The 21,003-nt window shown below is 32.5% G+C and overlaps 1 protein-coding gene across 1 annotated transcript in view; it reads right to left on the bottom strand.

Moving 5' to 3' along the window:
- Positions 1–204: 204 nt before the first annotated feature.
- CDH10 (cadherin 10) overlaps positions 205–21,003 on the bottom strand; it is a 166,608-nt gene continuing 145,809 nt past the window's right edge. The window contains exons 8-12 of the mRNA XM_064375904.1: positions 17,661–17,797; positions 11,493–11,614; positions 6,371–6,479; positions 5,152–5,403; positions 205–1,257 (exon numbers count right to left, since the gene is read on the bottom strand). Of these exons, the coding sequence (XP_064231974.1) occupies positions 767–1,257; positions 5,152–5,403; positions 6,371–6,479; positions 11,493–11,614; positions 17,661–17,797 (1,111 nt within the window). The 3' untranslated portion in view covers positions 205–766. The remainder of the gene's footprint in view (positions 1,258–5,151; positions 5,404–6,370; positions 6,480–11,492; positions 11,615–17,660; positions 17,798–21,003) is intronic.

Here is a 21,003-nt window from a genome sequence, read left to right on the forward strand (position 1 = left end):
GAGTTTTCCACATATCACAGCATATCAAGACTTACTGGAAAAAAAAAAATTCTTACCTCAATCATATTAATTTGCTTAGCACTTTCAATACTAATGATAATAACATTGTGTTCTTACCTGTATGTAATGTAATTTTGTATCAAGATATTGAGTTCAGGGGGAAAGTCTTCCATCCTAGGGAAAAAAACGAAGCTACAGACAAAGTAGTTGTAAAAACTGGTTTATTTTTTTAAAAATAAATACAAAAATATAAATATAAAACATTAGCAGATAGAATTTGATGAAATGAAATTGCACAAATGTCTGTATACCGGGTTGCATATCACACCTACTAACACCACATGTACATTTTTTTCAATTGAATGTACAGAACAGGATATACCTTAAAAGTTTTCTTCACCTTTTTAAAAGCTTCATTTGCAAGGGCAGGGCATGTATCTAACAGAAGCGGCTTTGTTTGTGAGGTTGCTTAAGGGAGAACTATCCTGTTCATGTTTCTGAAATTATCTTTTATTTACTAAGATGGACAACACTGTATTTCCATAGCTTTGGCTCTTGGAAGTGATTAAATAAAATGTTGTATATATTCCATGAGACATCCTACAGAAAGAATTAATGTAATTAATGAACAAATTAAGAAGTAAATGGGAAAAAAAAAAATTTGTGCTGACTGGCAGGAAAATGCTCCTGAATATCAAATATTGTGGAGTGGAGACAGCGTGGGTAGAGTTACTTCCTCTTGTTTGAACAGAACATACATCCTACGTTAAGAGTCTTTGTCACTTTCCCCACCACCATACATTTCCGCTAGCTTGTTAAACCGAGGGCCCCATTCTCGGAGGTAATCGTAGTTTTGGTCTCCTTCAGTAGTACCTGATTCTAACGAACTCAGAGATTCAGCAATGGAATCATTTCCTTCATAGGCATAGGTTGCAAGGGAGTCGTATGGAGGTGCAGTGGGGTCCAGGTCGTGCTCTTTTAGCCTTTCATTAATGAAATCCCGGACGTCCGTGTTATCTGGAGCCGTAGGAGTCCTCCGAGGAATAAATAACGTTTCAGGAATAATATCTCGCCGGAGCTTTTTTTCCTCAATGGCTGCAGGATTCCTTAGGGTGCCGATATCAAAGGCCTGGGTGTCCTCCTCTCCTCCACCCTCATCGTTATAGCTCACAATGTTGTCTCTGATATCTTCTTTTGACAAGATCAGAGGCTCTTTCTTTCGCTGTCTTTTCAAAGCTGCAAACAGTACTACTATAACTTAAAAAAAAAGACAAGGAGATACATTAGAGGTCCGTTCAAAATACTATACATAACAAGTGGAAGTACTATAAAGGAGTTTAAACTCCTCAGGCTTTCTATAACAGGTTAGAATTTAAGATTAATTTTGTACTTCCCATAGTTTGGGGGAGGTGTCGGGGAGACACTGCAGGGTTTATCAAGGGTGGGTGGTGCTTAAGATCATATGCCTAATTTATTTTTAAAACAATGTAAAATATTCCTTAAATATACTGGCTTAGACTTAACCTATTTTTCTAGGAATCATTGAAGAAGGTTCCTCATTGTACAGATAATATTTATCTTTTGTATTAAATAGTAACATAAGATGCTATATAAAATTTGCCTGTATAAATCTACACAAATTGAATTCAGCTTCAAGACAATTTAAAAGGACAAAATTTAGCTTACTTTTTTCAAAGCCTTTACAGAATAGCAAAAAGCAACATCCTTCACAAAATATTGAGTACTGACTTTTGGTTAAATAGCTCTGCTTATGGACTTACATAGTTTTTTTTTTTTTTTTTTTTTGTCACTTCATTAAAAGAATGCTGCAATTATTGAAAAAAATGGGTTATTTAGAATTATATGGATTTAGAAATTTCTAAGGGTTTCCATGAAAATATATATCTTGCATGAGACCCACACCACCAAAAATTGTTAGATTAAATGATGGCAAAGAGTGTATCTCCCAAATTACAACATTGAATTAACTACCTCCCCAAAAATGTATGAATCTTGGCTAGATTCACAATAGAAAAGTATATTGCTCAAAAAGGACATTTTCCCACTTCAATAAGGACAAACAATACTAATTATATTCATAATCATAACAATGGTAATAGCATAAATGATAGGAGAAAGTTAATATCAAAATCTTCTTACTGCATTAGAGTTTCTCACCCTTACTCATTATCCCCAAACATTTGATTGTCAACTTTTAAAAGGATTTGAAGGAAAAAGTGAATTTAATAAGATAAGAAAAGGATAGGGAGACTCTTACTGGATATATATATGAAGAAATATTGATACAAGTATTTATTTAGCTTCTTTAGAATACACATTTAAAGAGTATGTAATTTATTATATTATTATATAAAGGAGTATTAAGTAATGTTTTGTTTTTTATTAACATTGAATGCACAGACTAGTTTGTCTTCAAACTGTGTGAGAGGGCAAACGATAAACTTTTTTAATGTTACAAAAAAGTTTTAATCCATTGATAAGTGTTCTTGGTCAAGTAATTAAAAAGTAAATAGGCAGAGAGTTTTAAAAAAGTTTATTCTTCAAGATTTTGAGAAAAGATGTCATTTTATTTTGCCTTAATTCATATATTTAGGTACACAAAAAACTGAGTATTTTAAATCTAAGATTATTTATGATCAGTCAAATGACTTTACCCAGCAAAAACTTTCTAGGGTTGAGGATAATGACAACTTATTATAATTGGCACCAAGTCCAAGTTCATTTCCCTCTTTCTTGAATGTTTTTTGATTAGGGTACCAAAAATACTCACAAAAATAGGTTTAAACTAATAAAACTAGGGAGAATATTTAATGCGATTTTAATTCAAAAGCAGTTAAAAGCCTTTTTATTTTGATTATGAAATAAAGTATCATTGCTTGGGGAAAAAGTAAACCAGGTAAAAATCTATTTTAATACAATTTCAGTGAATATGTAACTCAGTGAGGCCTCCATCCGGCCATAATAAAAGTGGAAATACAGATTCCACTGGGAATCTCTGTATACACTGACTAATAGCAAAGGTAACTTAGCTCAACCACTCAGAAATTATGTGACCTTGGAAAATGTTCTTAATATTTTGAATTTTTAGTTTCATTATGCATAACATGAAGATAGTAACACCACACTTGCCAGATAATTTTTTTTTTTTTTTTTTGAGAAGGAATTTCTTTCGCTCTTGTTACCCAGGCTGGAGTGCAATGGCGCGATCTCTGCTCACGACAACCTCCGCCTCCTGGGTTCAGGCAATTCTCCTGCCTCAGCCTCCTGAGTAGCTGGGATTACAGGCACACGCCACCATGCCCAGCTAATTTTTTGTATTTTTAGTAGAGACGGGGTTTCACCATGTTGACCAGGATGGTCTCGATCTCTTGACCTCGTGATCCACCTGTCTCGGCCTCCCAAAGTGCTAGGATTACAGGCGTGAGCCACTGCGCCTGGCCCAGATAATTTTTATTAAGTGAAAAAGGTTGTCATGGCAAAGTGCTAATGACAGAGCCCAAAACACAGTAAACACATACTAAAAACTTGCTACCATTAATATTATTCTTACTAGAGACTTTCGTTTTAATTATATATTTTAATAGAATTAGTTTCTATGTGATTTAAAGTATAAACCCTTCAAATAAAGATTTATATTATTCATATTTGCAATTGTGGATTCAACTATTATAAAGCACATTTATTAACTTTTCCTCAGTGTTTGTTGTATTAACAGTAAGTCAAATTATAAAAATAAAGTTATACCAAATTCTCATTCTATGAAATAACATGAGGTTTGTATTCTTTGTGGTGCAGAGAAACATTTTGTTCTGGCTTGTATTTCATAGTAACAGGTTATACAATGCATATTTTTTAATGTGCATGTTCTCATTTGCTGAATTACATAAAAATCTAATCTAGAATTGTTCAATTCATCCATTTAATGATTTTTCTGTCATAAGTAATTTACCTTTCTGTTATTTAAAAACAGAGTGAAAGTGCATAAATGCTATGCTAAAAGTAGAAAAATGGAAACTTCTATAGAATGAAGTAGACATAATCAAGTCAAATAACGAACACGGAAGTAATGTTAATCAATTTTTTTTATTGTTGCAGTTCTTAATTTTATATAAAAATGTGCTCTCTTTTTCTAATCATAAAAATAGCATTAGGAGAAATACTTAATGTAGATGACAGGAAGATGGATGCAGCAAACCACCACCATGGCACGTGTATACCTATGTAACAAACCTTCATGATCTGTGCATGTACCCCAGAACTTAAAGTATAATAAATACAATTTTAAAAATATTACATTTATTATCATCTACATTATTTTATAATTTATGATGAATGCTGAATCGTTTTATTCAACTTTATTTTGTAAGTATGAAAAGTTAGCAATTATTGAATGTAGGAAAACGGAAAGTCCTTCTATATCAAGGTTTTGAATTGCTATTCTAACAAATGCTATCAACTTAACCTTTGTCTTTTTCTTTTTTTTTAGTCTTATAGAGATTAATTAATGTCCACCTTCCAAAGTTGGGGTTTGAGACCCTATGATTCTCTTACATTTCTTCCAACTCCTATTTGATTCGTGTCTGGAGGATGTTCCAGAAGAACCATTCCCACAGATTGTTACTACACCACTCAGGAGGAAAGTAATGGGCCACCAATAAACTATTTTGAGTCCTGGTCTTTGATGCTTCTCCTTTCATTTATTCACTGGACCTAGGTTTCAAACATCACTTAATTCCATCAGAACATTCAGCATGACTAGCAAGAATTTTGTCTCTCAAATTTCCAAGCTCCTACACAAGCCATTCTGCATTCATTTTTCTTGCCATTTCCTTTGTTTGCTGCAATGTGGTGAAAAGACAGTTGTTTTTTCTAAATATTTTGACTCACATTTGAATGAATTCTAGGCCCCATTAGGTAAAGTTTCACGATTACTACTACTGCTACAAAAATTCTTTATATATTCTGATCAAATAAAATATTTTAACATAAAGAATGTCACATAATTTATGTCTACCATAAAACTTGGGGTTGGTTTTGGGGGGTGGTATTTTAATAGCAACAATTCTTCTTCAAAAACGTACTAGAGCAAAAAGCCTAGAGAATGCTCCCATTGTGTTTAAGGTTTCTTACCCAGTAGAATGATGATGCAGAGGAGGATGGCGATCAAGGCCCCAGTGCTGAGGCCGGCAGGGAGGAGCAGGGCTTCAGCACTGCAGGACTGCATGTTGCCTTGACTGTCACAAGCGCACACTCGAATGGTCAGTGTGCCTGTGCTGCTCTGAATTGGGTAATCATTGTCTGATATCACCACAGGCAAGAGATAGGTACTGATTTCATGTCTATTGAATCCATTTTTTCTGGTTAAGATTCTGGCAGTATTATCTAAAATAAAATTTAAAATGTTACAAATGGTTTGGGATAGTAAATTTTTCTCAATGTGATAACCAAAGTTTAACATATAAATAAAAACATATTTATGTAAAATATAAAATTGGTATACATTTTCCTAAAAAATAAGTACAATGCAATTCATATAGAGATAAGACAAATAATTAGTTTTAGAAATATACTATACGTTGTTTATTTATTAGGTTGTCAGGTAATTCCTCAGTACTGTTTTCAAAGAGGTAAACTTTTATAAGTGAATCATTTGCCAAGAGGACACAGAGGATAACAATTGGCTTTTCTCTTTTCAAAAAACTGATTTTGCATACCAAGAGAAGAGTCATACTAAAAGTATATTTTTAAATTTATGTGCATCTGTGCGTGTGTGCTTACACACATACAGAACGCACATCAATTCCATATTCATGAAGAAAATGAATTAGCTAAATTTCACACAATGTTGCATGTTTTAAATCAATAACAAAGTAAAAAAAAAAAACCCTTCAAGAAGCATTACATCTTGCCATTGCAACAGTACCTTTGTAACAATGCCTTTGTACTGGCTTTTCTTTTCACTCCCTTATGCATATTTGGCTTTGGTGAATCTGCTGCTGCTTAATCTCACTGAAGTCTGCTTAAGAGTCTCACTGAATCATTTATTTCTCTACCCTATGTGTTCTATATTATTGTTGTAAGAATTATTTCCAGCCTTTATAATCTTTTCAAGACTCAATCATTTCTTTAACATCCATAAAGAGACCTTTTTCACATATTTTATTATTTTAAAATTGAAGAGTACACATTGCTAAGGAAGAGTTTACTAAATATATCATTAAATACCTGATTAAAACAAGATGTAACTCAGTTCAATAAATAGAGATGGCATATATATTGCAATGATTACATTAGGGAAATTGCCTATTTATGTCATCATAAGTCATAGTGAACAAGATCTAAAATTTACCTTCATTATCCTGTACAGTGAAGTTTGGATTGACAGCAGCTAAACTGAAAAAAAATTTCTGTCCACCTAAAGGGTCATCTTTGTCTACTGCACTTATAGTCTGTATTAGCTGCAGAAAAAGAAAAATACATCTCATCAATATATCTCTTATCCATGGGTATAATCTGTACTTTTTAAAGATTTTCATTTTGTCTAAAGTTTTTCAAAATAATTGGCCTCTGTTTTTTGTGAATGTATCTTTGAGTTAATCCATCTTTTAGTTATTACACTGATTTTAATAATCTCTGCCTCTCTCTCTCTCTCGGATCATACCCTTTGCTTCAAAATGCTAAAGGAAAATATTATATTCTTCGAGGTTTTGTTAATTTAGATATAGCACTTAAAATGAGATTATTTTATATGCATTTATACATTGATCTGATCTGGAGGAATTTGTCTAATATCAGAACAATTTAGGAAATTATTGTGACTATGCTTTGTTTCTTCCCAAAAATAAAGTCAAAAATGGTTGAGGAATGTAAACATTTTATAGATAGTATTATATATTACTTTTTAACAGTCTTAAACATTGTTATAAACTTTGAGAAAGTTCGATTAATTTACACTTTCAATAAAATAATATTTTAAAAATTCAACATATGTATATTACGTGGGAGTTATTTTAAAAGGGTAAACTCTGACTGATTTTACTGTAAGAGAAAACATAAGAAGCTATATGGTGGCAAAGTAGACAATGTAGCCCCTAATACGTAATCAGATCACTGCTTTGCACATATGATATGATTAACTCATATACAAATATGTATGTAAGATGTATACATATGTAATAGGTAGTTTTTTTGCATCTTGTTCTTTAACTTATATTTATAATAAAATTTATATTTTTTACATGTGTTAATTTTTAAGAGAGCCTCAAAAGTTGTTAAATACATACACTGATGCCTGTATAGTCAAATTTATGCTTAACTAAGAGGAATACACTTTTGACTTCATTAACTCAATGTTGTGTGGATGTTGGGTGGAAATACTTGTTGCTGATGTTTTGTTGGTTTAACAAGTGATTTAAATTAAAAATATTATGTAAAAAGTTACAAGAAGTAAAGAAATTATTACAACTATCTGTATTAGATCACTTTTCTTCTTAAGTGTCTTATAGCAATAAAATGTGATACATTTGTGGCACTAGCCTATTTAATTACAGCCCTAACCATTTATTTCAAAAGAATACAAGAAATGTAAATGGACTAAAGATTTATATTTATTGCCCAGAAATAAGCAGCAAGAAAAAAATCAGTTAAAACTTTGAATCATTTTAAAAGCATATTTTAAAAACAGCAACATAATTATTTGACTAAATTTTAATTGGAACTTAAGATTAAATACAAGCAATAATTATTAAAAAGCAAGAGTATACATCTATTAAAATTAATGAAATAAGTTAAAATACTGTTAACTAATACTACTTAAGATGTGTCAATTCAATGAAAAAATATTTCTTGACCGATCTCTTGTCTGTCGAATATATTCTCAAGGATTTCCTTTTTAAATAGTGATTTATAAAATAATTGAAGAGAAAAAAAGGCATAAATAGAATAACATCCAAAAAGATAGTGGACTAATGGAACTCCTTAGTCATTGAGATTAACATTTTAACATTCACATACAGACACAAAAAGTGATGGAAATGTAGAAATAAGACTAATAGCTTCTGAAAATGGAAATTCAAATGTCTCAAAGTAAATATACATTTGCAACTGTATATTTTCTCTCAAAATAAATGTATAAAATATAATTTCAATTTATTTTTATGGATCAAAATAATGCAGTTCAAAAACCAAATGTGACATGTTTACATATATCTATAAGAAATTATAAAAATTAACATTAAAATCATTAATTAAAATGTATTATTTTAATCAAATATTATAGCACTTTTGATTTAAAGATCAGCAGTTAATTTATACATTTTCATTGAATATTATAAAAGGAGTAAGTCAAACTCACAGTGATGATACAAACAAAATGGAATCATATGTTGCAGAATCTATATCATATTACAATACATTTTTATGACCTGAAGATGTCTCTGTTGCAGATAGAGGCACTTACATCCTTTACAAGATAATAGTTTCTTTTTTTTTTTTTTTCTTAAGACGTTACTTCTAGTGTTCAACTTCTTCATATTCAGAATTTACCTCTCAATGAAGTTTTTCTTTCCATTTTCACCGTATATTAAAAATCACAGTGCTTTCATTTTGGTAAATGTGCCATAATGACTGGTAACAGATATAATAACTAGGCAACAAGGAGCTAAAATTATTTTCCCTGGCTCTCTGTAAGCATCCACTGTTTCTTTTTTGTCCTGGAGACAAACTCATTTTGATCCATTTCCAACAAAAGAGTTTTCCACAATTAGGAAACAAACAGAAACCAGTGATTTCCAGTATTCATTCTGAGCGCATGAAGAAAAGTGTACAGATAAGTCATTTACATTTTATCTCCTTAGCAACAATATAATTGATTTATATTTTAACTGGGCTATTCTAAAATAATCTTAAATCAGCTTGAGGAATGTTTCAGTGATCATACTATTATGGTGTCTGGAACAATGAATGGGTTTTAAGATATATAATGTTAAAAACTGGTTAAGTTTTAATGTTTTAGCTTTTTCTGTGGCAAGACTTGAACTTTCTGTTAACGCGAACATTTCTTTTGTGCTGGTAAAATGCACGCTTTTCAGTTGTTAGGGAAGTACTAAGGATTATTCTATGGAAAATACGTAATGGGATATTTTTGGTTTCATAAAGGCTTACTTGCTATTTGGTTTGATATTTGTTGATTGTTGAGATGTGGCTTGATAAGTCACTTAGATACTATTGAAGGGAAATAGAAACAGCATATCTCCCTAGAGAGACACCTTGGGAAATCTGTGATATTAAATCCTTTCCATAAAGATTAAAATTATTAAAATGCATTTTATTTATTCAAAATACATTTTATTGACTGCAGGAGTAAGAATGAGTGAGACAAGATAGAAGGAAAAACATAAACAGCCAGCCCTCTGTCCTCCCTTTTGCTGAGGTCCTCTGACTCTGAGATGGAAAAGGGGAAGGCTCAAGAAGCCTAGTTCAGGCACCAGAGGGGACTACTAATATTACATCAGCTAAAAGTTACATTTCTAAGGAGAAATTCTACCCTTAGATCAGAAAATAGGTGAGAGTAGGGAATAGAAAGGAGGAGGGATGATCATGAGTTTTATTTTATTTCTGTCACCTCATTTTGTCCACAAACCAAATGAATGGAATTATTTTTCATGTTGGTGCTCTGAGTGCTATTCGTAATGAGCGCTTAATTCAGGGGAGTGCTGGGTGGACTGAGATACTCTGTAAATAACTAAAGCACACCTAGAAATCCTGACATTCTTCTGCTTTCCTAGAAGGGGAGTCAGAGCTAACAAATTAATGTTAAAAAGGCTCTGAAGAAGAATTTTATCAAATTACCACTTTGATTTTGCCTGCTAGGATGTCATAACCTAGAATTTCATTGCTAAATATATAACTGCTTAGTTTTAGCAAGGCATTTTTCAGCCTATGAGACCAATGTGACATCTAACAAACTGGTCTTATTACAAATTGCTTGTATGGGAGGCTACTGCACATGCAGCCAATTCCACAGAAAATATTAATCATCCTCTTCCTATCAAGTCGGTCAAGACAGGCTAACTCCCTTTTTATTGAAATCATCTTTTATTTGATTATTTTCCTTCAATATGCCAGCTGTTTTTTAAATGTCCAAAAGGGATGGAAAAGTTGTGAGCCAGTTAGAGTTAAAAAGAAAATAGGCAGAAGGAAAATAAACAAACATACTTTCTATTTTGTATATTTTGAATACATTTGTAAATCAGTATTTATAATGACTTGAACGCTCTGAAAAGATATCTTTTGAAAATCAAATAGAATAACCATAGAGGGAGCAATGTATGCAGCAGTGGCAAAGTGGATAATTTATCTCTTAGAGAAAAGACTTCAGCTTATATCATGCTGAGCCTGCCAAGCAGAGGACGATTTGGAATGGTGTTTTTGGGGCGTGCACTGTTTCATTAAGTAGTAAGTGGGAAGCAGCTAAGTCATTTAAATATTCCAAATTAAACATTTCCATAACATTTTCAAGTAAAAAAAAAAAAAAAAGAATCAAATTGCAGCAATTTTACCATATTCAAACAACAGACAGGCTATTGAATTCTTGTTAGAATCTTCAAAAGGAAGAATTTGAATTATTCCACAATAAAATTTGCATAAAAATGTAACAATGACATTGATGTTTATAAAGAGTATCAAATAATGTCAAAACATAATACAATTTTATGATGGTTCTTTTTTTTTTAATAAAACACATTTGATTCCCAATTATCATTTATACCACGCAGCTTCCTTCTGTGAAGATAGCACTCAAACCAATTAAGAGCATTCTCTTTCAGCCATATACACTGGAGCTTTTCAATCAACAAAATGAGTCCACTGAGGAAAAGACTTACAGAATTATAAACAAAGCTGATGTACAAAAAATGTTTTAAAGGACTAAAACCAAGTCATTAAGCACTTCATATGTTGCTGTAATGATGAAATGCAATGTGTAAGTCTAAGAAGCGAACTCTGCTGCCCTGCTTCAAAGTCATAGCTGCATACATCAGAATAGTGATTAAGTATTCTGCTGCTCCCATACATTTGTCTCTAGTTTTTCGCAGCATTCATCTCTCATCTCTCTAGCAGGTTTCAGTATTTATTTAATGACACAGCCGGGGGTTTTAGGGGTTTGCTTGTCTTTGTTTCTGAAAGTTTTAAAAGTAGGCATTTCCTCTTATATTTCAACTTTTGTGGCCACAGTACAATTTTATCCATACATTAGAACTTTACAAAGGAAATATGAAACCTGGTATATGGCTTTAAAAAATATTTTCATTTTCACCTTTAAAAACATCAGTTACAGTTTTTTAAAATGATATTATTGGGACTGTATAGTAGTGTTTCTGTCTCTGTGTATTCTTTCCTCTCAGGATTTTGAAAAGGAAATATTTTGCATGCAGTTAAAATCTTTCCGTAGTTTTAATCCTGTAGGTACTTACCTGCCCTGGTCTGGCATTTTCACACACAAAAGTGTCATAGAACACGGCAAACTGTGGGGCATTGTCATTAACATCCAAAATTCTCACAAAAACAGCCACGCGTGTTGTCTCTTTGGGATTGTCTAGAAAAGGGGAAGCAAAATTTTGTTTAGGAAGACAAACGTGTGCATCAAATTTAATTTATATAGGCATCCTGTGGATATTAAGTGCCCACATACAAATAAGCATTGCAATCATTCTACTAACATAATGAGCAAATGCAATAAAGAAAATTACTGCAGAGCCTAATTAAGTAGCCATGAATTCAGTTATTATTGGGAACAAGGGTACTATTATTATTTTGGAAAATCATGTTAAAAGTACAAGCCAGTATAATTGAGTTCACATTATATTTGTGTCCTTATTGTCCAAATATATAAAATAAGAACACTTACTTATTAAATCCTTGTTATACTTCATTATACCATTGAATCTTTACCTATTTTTTTGATGAATAAATAGTTTTACATAAATTAGTAACTTGTCCAAGGTCATTCGCTCCTAAGTGATAATTATTATAATAAAACCTGCTTCTGTGACTACTCTTATCACCAAAATGTATTTCAACAACTGCTCTCAACTTTCTGTTTGAAAATTTTATTCTATGGCTACTTACTTTACAAGCTAGTTGGAAAATTTATGATGAAATATGAAGATTAAGTATTTTATTAATATAGCATGGCTGGTACCATCTCAACACTCTAGCTCAATTCTGTATTACAATCTATTGTCACAAATTAGCTCAGTAGTAAGAAACAGCATATTAATCACACCTTTGCTACAAATGCTGAAATCAGCAGCATCAAAGTTTTCACATAAAAAGATGCATTTCTGGCTGGGCATGACGGCTCATGTCTGCAATCCCAGCATTTTGAGAGGCTGAGGCAGGTGTATCACTTGAGCTCAGGTGTTCGAGACCAGCCTGGCCAACAAGGTGAAACCCCATCTCTATAAAAAACACAAAAATTATCCAGGAATTGTGTCAAGAGCCTTCAATCCCACTTGGGAAGCTGAGGCAGGAGAATTACTTGAACCCAGGAGGTGGAAGTTGTGGCAAACCAAGACCGTGCCACTGCATTCCAGCCTGGGTGACAGAATGAGACTCCATCTCAAAAAGAAAAAAAAAAAAAAAGATGCATTTTCAAATTTGTTTTGATATGTAAATTAATAAAAATATAAATGCCTCTTAATTTAGCTTAGCTTTGAGTAACAACCTTGTATTAGTTATAATTGCATTTTCTCTATTATAGATTTTTCTAGGTACTTATGCTGAGAGTGTGTTTACATTTTAAATTCAGGTTATATTCATCAGCTTTTATGATGTCAACAGCTCCATCTTTGGATACAGTTAAACTTCTGTGTAAATTTTGGAAAACTGAAGCTGAAGAGCAATAAAATATAACAAAAAATATAATTAGCTGAAAACAAAACAAAACAGTAGCAGAATAGCTTGGGTCAGCAGCAACCTTATTAAATGGTGTCAACCAATGGGCTGTGGATATTATTTAGCCTTGTAAAATGTATCTGACGTTTTAAAGTAATCTAAATAATTTTCAGATACAAAGGTAAAATATATTGTCACATATAAATAGGAAGTGTATTACCACCAAAAATAATTTATACCCCCTGTTCTCTCCATATAATTAAATGTTATTGCAATATTAAAATCAGCACTTTAAAAAATGATATATAAGCACAGACTACTTAACAGGGATATAGTTACAAGGCTGAAATAGTATAAAGAAAGGCAGACAGAATTGAAGTGTATTTAAATTTCCTTCCTCTTTGCAAGAGAAAATTTAAGCTACATCCTTTCTTCACAGTTCCTTTTAAGTCTCACCACAGTCTTCTGAACCCACATGCATTTAGTTATCAGGTTCTAACTTCTTATTTGCTAATATGTTATTGCACATTATACACTTGTTAGTGTACCATGAGGTTTAGAGTTCAGTCCCTGGAGTCAAACTGAGATGCTGCTTTTTTTTTTTTTTTTGAGATGGAGTCTTGCTCTGTCACCAGGCTGGAGGGCAGTGGCACAATCTCAGCTCACTACAACCTCCGTCCAATTCCTTGGTTCAAGCGATTCTCCTGCCTCAACCTCCTGAGTAGCTGGGATTACAGGCATGCGCTACCACACCCAGCTAATTTTTGTATTTTTCGTAGAGACAGGTTTCACCTTTGTTGGCCAGGATGGTTTCGATCTGCTGACCCATGATCCACCCACCTCGGCCTCCCAAAGTGCTGGGATTACAGGCATGAGCCACCACGCCTGGCTGAGCTGCTGCTTTGATTCTCAAGTTCACCACTCAATTGTCGTGTTAGTTTGGTCAGTTTACTCCATCTGCTTAATGTCTTAGTTTACTCAATACAAATCAAAGTAGAATCTCTAATCTCACAGAGCTACTTGGAAAATGAGGAGTTAATGCAGGAGAAGTTCTTACGAAAGTATCAATGATCAGGACTCAATATGTATTGATCATAATCCTTACCACCATCTTTATTATCACTATTATATTGTCTTCACTTTCTTATGTAACTTAAGAACTTATGTTTCCTCCACATAAAGTATCCGCCTAATAAAAACACATTTTTAGCCTTCCTACCATTCATGTGAGTCTGAAGAGTTGTGTATTTGGGAAGAAGTGGAGAGAGGAGGAAAAAAAAAAGGAGAAAAATGCTATCTCATTATTTTCTGCTTCCTCTATGCCTAGAACATTTGCTAATACCCAGAGGCACAGTGTTCTCTACAAATGGACCTTTCGCTATCTACTTGTTGCTATGGAGAAAAGTGAGAAGGTATGCTTCTTCCATATTTTCTGGAATGTGCTCTTTAACCTAATTATGTAGTGAGTGGACATAAGCAAAATATTTCCTCTCAATATAAAGTCTTGACATAAAAATAACCCTTCTTGGTAACAATTTACTTTCTAATGATGTCACAGGAGCCAGGAGAGACAAAACTTTCATATCTAAAAACTTGCATCATCAGCCCCTTCCCTAACACAATATAGAAATTCTCCAGTGTCTTTACAAATAACTCAAGGCTCTTAAAATCAAAAGCTAAATCCACAGGGATGAATGTGCTTTGTAAAGCATCAGGCCTGGAGTCACCCATTTAAAAAACAGTGCTTACACTAATCTTTTTTGCTGGCAGATGCTGTCGCTTATGTATAAATGAAAGTATAAAGTGTTCCAAGGAAGAATCAAACTGAATAGCAACTGGCATATATTTACCACCTGAGTTTCTCTCAAAGTCCTTCAGGGAAACACTTCAGTAGCAAGAATGTATCAGCAATAAAGGATCTTAAAATGTATGCCCTAAGGTGAAGCCATGACTATGCGCCCATGAGCCTTTTCATCCCTCCAAACAGAGAAAGTTTAAATCATTATCCAGAAATCCAGGCTTTGGAAAAATATAACTGTTTTACCTGCTTTGGGTAAGAATTTATGAATAAGACCTATGGTGTAAATAATGGAGTCCTTTAGTCGTAAACTTAGTTCTATTGTCCTCAGAATGTATCGCAATGATTATAGTCCAATTTTCAGATATAGTGACAGGTACTTTTTGGTTTATATAGCAAATATACCCTAAAATCCCAAGTTCATTATTAGGACATTGATTGTTACCTTAATTTTAGATGTTTTATTCTTTACATGACATTTCAAAATATTTTTGAAGAAGAAAAAGAGGAGTTATTCCATGATATGATGCACTAAATAATTACCTGAAGTAGTACCTGCCATTTGATGTGATATATTGATATGGAATATAGAATTAAATGGTTAGAGGCAAGGTCTTACAACATATTGGTAAGAAGTACATTTAAACGTCATTCTGTCCTGCTCAGGGTGTGGTGTATGACACATTTACTGTAAAGCCAGTGTTTAAAGTCTAGTAGAAAAAATTCCCTATATGCTGTTTCCCTCTCATCCTCATTGCATTCAACACCCGGAACAGAATAATGAGATCCTGACTCTGTGGTTTGGCAGGTAGGCATTTCTGGCAGTTGTTCTACAGATTGATTTTATTTAAGGGCAAAAAATAGATTTAGTCCTTTATAAAAAGAAGTAATTGGCTTAGCTTTTTAAAGAATTGTAATTACTTCAACTAGCTTTAGAAGTTAAATCTCTCAAACTATCTGAAAGGGAAAATGCAATTCTTTGCTCACTGGGCCTGAATAAGGATAGTGAGTCAGCAGAGAGTACAATCATGATTCTGAAATGATCAGATTGGATCATGTTAGGTCCATCTTACTATGGAGATGTGGCTACAGATACAGAAATCAAAGCTTCCTTAAAAGAAAAAACTTGAAAATATTTAGTTAGCCTTAAAAGGCACAGACATTTATATCTCACTACGGAAAAAAAATGGATCATTTGAGATTAATCTGTATTTCAGGGGCAGATGTAAGAAAGATGCTAAATCTGTTACTTTGTCCTGAAGCTTTGATTTCATTGCTGATGATCTGTCTAGCCGAATTCAACTGTTCTAGGACACTTGGTGATTCAGCCCCACCCAATGCTTTGCCTCCCAAAGCCTGCAGTCGTTACTTCAAATAAATTACTTGACCTTGATATGAGTTTGTGGATTCAGCTTAGTATTACAGATTTAAAATTTATGGGCTTAATTTTTTAACAATGATTCTGTCCCTAATTAATGCTTATTTTAAAAACAGTTCAAGAGTTGCTCTATACCATATACATCACAATATGGGAATTAGAAAATCTGAACAGGTTTGCAGATAGGTGTGCCGGCAGGACTGGCTTCATGGGCATGTAACCCAAGCAGTTGCACAGGGCCTCACCCTTAAAAGAGACTCATGCTTGTTTAATGCCCCACCTTACATTTCTTAATTTACTTTTAACAAGCACCTGACATTTTCATATTACAACAGGCTCCACGAATTGTCCTAGTATGGACAAGAACTTTCATAATTAGAGACAAATATAGCTTGAATATGTCAGGTTTTAGTGAATAAAATTTTATTAATTAGCTTCGGAATTAAATATTGGATCTAGAAATGACATGATTTCAAATCTCAGTTTTGCTACTTCTGATGTTACAGCTTCGGGCAAGTTACTAAAAGTCCCAGAGCCTTAGTATCTTCTCTGTTAAATGAGGTTAATCAAAGTATTAGGAGAAAATATTTTTTTTTAGAGTGACACCTGGCATATATTATTACTGTTAACTCTGATTAACATCATATACCTGGATTCCTCATCTGTAAAAAAGAAGTAGTAATATCTACCTACATGTTTTTCGATAAGATTAAATTGTATCATATACACCCAGCATTTAGCATAGATTCTAATTATTAGTGTGCAAGTGACAAATTTAATTCTTTTATTTTTCCTCAAATGATAATATCTTTAGTCTCTAATTCTAGCTCATTTTTATTAGTTAATATTAAATATACATTTATACATACTGAAGAGTGGCAAAATGTGCCATTTTGGCATAAAGATTATTTTGAGCTAAAGGTACTTAAAAAAACAAAAAACAGCAGATGCAAGAAGGGTGCTCTGCCCCTTCCCTTTCCTTCCTGAAAGCAGGAGATAAAACCCCAGATAGAAGATGTCCTCCCTATACCAGAAGAAAAGTAACATTCTTATCATCAAATAATGGGAAGTGAGGCCAAGAATATTCCATACTAACAGATTCAGATTTTGCTAACATAATTTTTATCTTCATTTACACTCTCCATATACATTTAATTACTTTTGTACAATTGCCTCTCTTTGTCATCCTAGCAAAAAAGAAAAAAATTCAGTTTTGCCACTTCATTGGGTCTTTATTTCTTTATGAGAGGTCCTGTGTCATGTATCATTTATATTAAATGCTTTGTCCTGTTAATCTGTTTTATATTAATATTATGATGAGGCTCAGTCAAAATCTCTAAAAAGGCAGAGATAAAATGTTTGCATTTTTTTGCCAATACATATAGGTATCCCTCCATATATAGATGTAGGAAATATTGAAGAAAAGATAAGTGTTGAGAAAATTACAGTTCATCTGTCCAACAACAACTATTTTTAATATAAAATGAAACCTATAAAATGTTAAAATATGTAAAATATATAAATATAAACATATTTAAATATATGTTATATACACGAAATTCATCTTACTAATTTCAGCAGCTATAACAGTAAGATTATGCCACTGAGATAGTTCACGGTCAAGAGGTTTTGAAGTATAAAGAGATCCATTTCCTGAATGAATGTTAAAGATCCTGTCAAGGTCAGTATGGCGATCCAAGGAAAATCTGAACATAGAGGACAAGAAAAAATACATGATAGCATTATTAATAGTTTGTAAGAAAAACAGTGAAATGCAAAGACACATTTATCACGGATAATTACAGGAAAGAACACAGTGCTGATCCAGAATGTAGATTGTTTGAATGACTTTTCATAGTTTCACACATACATTCTCCTCAAGGTGTAAGTTGGTACTCTACTCTGCATTCAAATGCTATTCTTCTGAATGTTTGTGTTATTTTAATTATTGTTTATTGTCATATTCACTCAACTGACTTTGATATATTTGGTCACAAAACAGTTGGGATTACAGGCAGTTACATTGCCAAATGACTTTATTTGGTTATTGGAAGTTCTGCTAAAGAATAATACAAAGATTTATTGCAAAAGATTATTCCCAGAAGCTATGTGCTGTTCTTAGAAAATTGAAGACAATGTTAGCTTCATCAAAGTAATAGACTATCAATTTATTAATAGTGTTTCATAGCTTCATGGTATACTAGCCATGTAGCTTCAGTTTCCTAGCCAGGTGTATCATTATTATTCATATTGCTTTTAACTCGAGAATTTTAAAAATATAAAAGTTTGGGATAAGAGTTTTTAATATATCTGTATCAAATAAAGTCTATATGCATTTAAAAATTAACAATACATTATACTGAAACTTGATTGCATGCATGATGTGCTGGGTGTCATTTTAAAGCCTAAAACTAGATTTAACATTCTGATTGATGTTGTTTAAATAAATCACATTATCTTTATCAAACTACATATCTACCATTCACATACAAAGAAAATCATTGTGTCTCCCCACCTGTAATAATTACTTTATTACTGAAAGACCTAACGTACATTTCACCTCTTCCTTTAGCCTCTCATGATGATGTAAAGTAGAAGCTATTTGTCCCCTTCACTCATAAAGCAGCTTGTACCACCATCTTTCCATTTACTACATTGTATTAGGAATTCATTTCATCTCACATCTTAAACAGACAATAAAACATGAAAACATCAAGCATCAAACTCTACTAGGCACTCAATGAATATCATTTAATTCTCATTCTGCATCTTCTTCTCTAAAATAGACTGTGAACTCCTTGAGAAACATATTAATATCTGATATAGTCATCCACAAATATTTATTAAATGAAAGAAAGAACGACTTAATCATTTGGCATTTTGACAAATCATAAGATTCCTTATTTCTGTAGAAATATGACATAAAGTTGAAACATATAAATCAATAAAAAGCCTCCGCTGTCATGCATCACTGACTTTGCCAAATCCATATCATGTGTGTTCTTTCTTAATTATTTCTTGTAGTTCAGACTGAGGAAGTAATGACAAAATTTTGAACGTTATGTGACATTATCTCGAAGATACACAGAGATCACAGGTCTTCTTTTTCAAATACGATTCAAAGTATAATTATAGTTTGCAATTCTCTGTTGGAAAGTTATGGGTGTTAACTTTCATTTTCTTTTCTAAAATAATTTTCAGAACACACATTTTAAGAAAATCTCTTTGATTACTGTATTAACATTCACAAGATATGACACAATTTATAGCATGTCAACTATGATCCTTCCCATAACTATATTGCATTAGTAAAGCTATTCTCTTTTTTTGAAAATATATATATTCTAACCAAAGAATGACACCCAAGAATATTAATTACATTTTCTACATCAAAGGTCAAATTATACAACAATTTTAATAGCATATCATCTGTCATTGATAAGTAAGGAAGTTATTATTTTTGCTATAATATGTAAAATATTGTACACATAAGAGGATTCGTTCCTCCTCGTCTTTATACTTGCATCCTAATTAACCATTTTATTTCATTTTATTTTAAATATCCACATATATATTTTGACATATAATAATTACATATCTATAGGAGGATTTAAATTCTATTTCATTGTGTGGAGAAATATCATAAGTATGCCACTTGATATACATTTAACTAACAATATTACCTTTTATTTTGCAATGTCCATTTTAAAATCAGAAACATAGCCTGCTAAATCATGGAATCTCTGCCAAGAAAATGCTTGGTAAGTATTTAATGGGGAAAATTAGGCCTCTGTATTGGTTATGTAAAACCTTCAAAGGAAAAAGAAAAAAATAGCACAAGGAATGCAGCAACTTAGAAGTCGATAAATGAATTGGGGAAGAGATATTTATGAGAACATCATGCTGGCATGTACAGGTTTCTTCTGCCAATATGTAACCTGTGATGCTATGTATGAATATAAGAAAACATATTTATGTGAAATTATAAAAATATAAAGTAACATATATATTCATAAAATATATGACTTCAATTGAAGATATGGCAGACCCTGCAGAATTTTTAACTGGCTTAAGTCATACAGCATATAAAATTAGAAGTTCCCTATATGTGCTGTGGCTCAGAAGTGAACAATGACGATCTGAACTCATACTTGACTGGTTCACATAGAAAGTGGGCAAGCAAAATCAGCCTGCAGAGATTTAGGAAAATAAGGGAAATCCAAAATACACAGTGGATGAATGGATTATAGTAAGTGTTCATTTTCATGCTGAAATTATGACAATATGTATATTTATTTAATGTAATAGAACAAGTGTCATTGAAACATTGATTATTTTTCATTTTCAGGAGTTTATCACATCTTATATGTTTTTAAGCTGTCATAAGAAGGAATTATATTGAAAAGACTCATCTTTCTGGAATGTTCTCATATTATTTGAAAAAGGCAGAATAAATAAATAAAGATAAAACAAAACCAGAATCCTCTCAACTTTGATGGTTGTGTATTAGGGGAGTTTTTAAAATCATAATGAACACTTACTAAAATTATAATATAACCACATTACTGCATTATAATTAATTTTTTAAAAAATTGAGAGAGGGTATTGCTTTGTCACTGGAGTGCAGTGGTGTGAATGCAGCTCACAGCAGCCTTGACCTTCTGGGCTCAAGTGATCCTCCTGTCTCATTTGAGTAGATGAGACCACAAGTGTGCACCTCTATGCCCAGCTAACTTTTTATAGAGGCTGGGTCTCAGTATGTTCCCCAGGCTGGTTTCAAACCCCTGAGCTTAAACCATCTGTCCAACGTGGCTTCCCAAAGTGCTGAGATTACAAGTGTGAGCCAGCACACTCAGCCTACTTTTTAACTGTTAAAACTTCTCTCATTCAACCTTATATTCCATTTAATAAC

The sequence above is a fragment of the Aotus nancymaae genome, unplaced genomic scaffold, assembly GCF_030222135.1.
Source record: "Aotus nancymaae isolate 86718 unplaced genomic scaffold, 86718_ANA_hifiasm-v0.15.2.pri h1tg000014l, whole genome shotgun sequence".
Lineage (NCBI taxonomy): Eukaryota > Metazoa > Chordata > Mammalia > Primates > Aotidae > Aotus > Aotus nancymaae.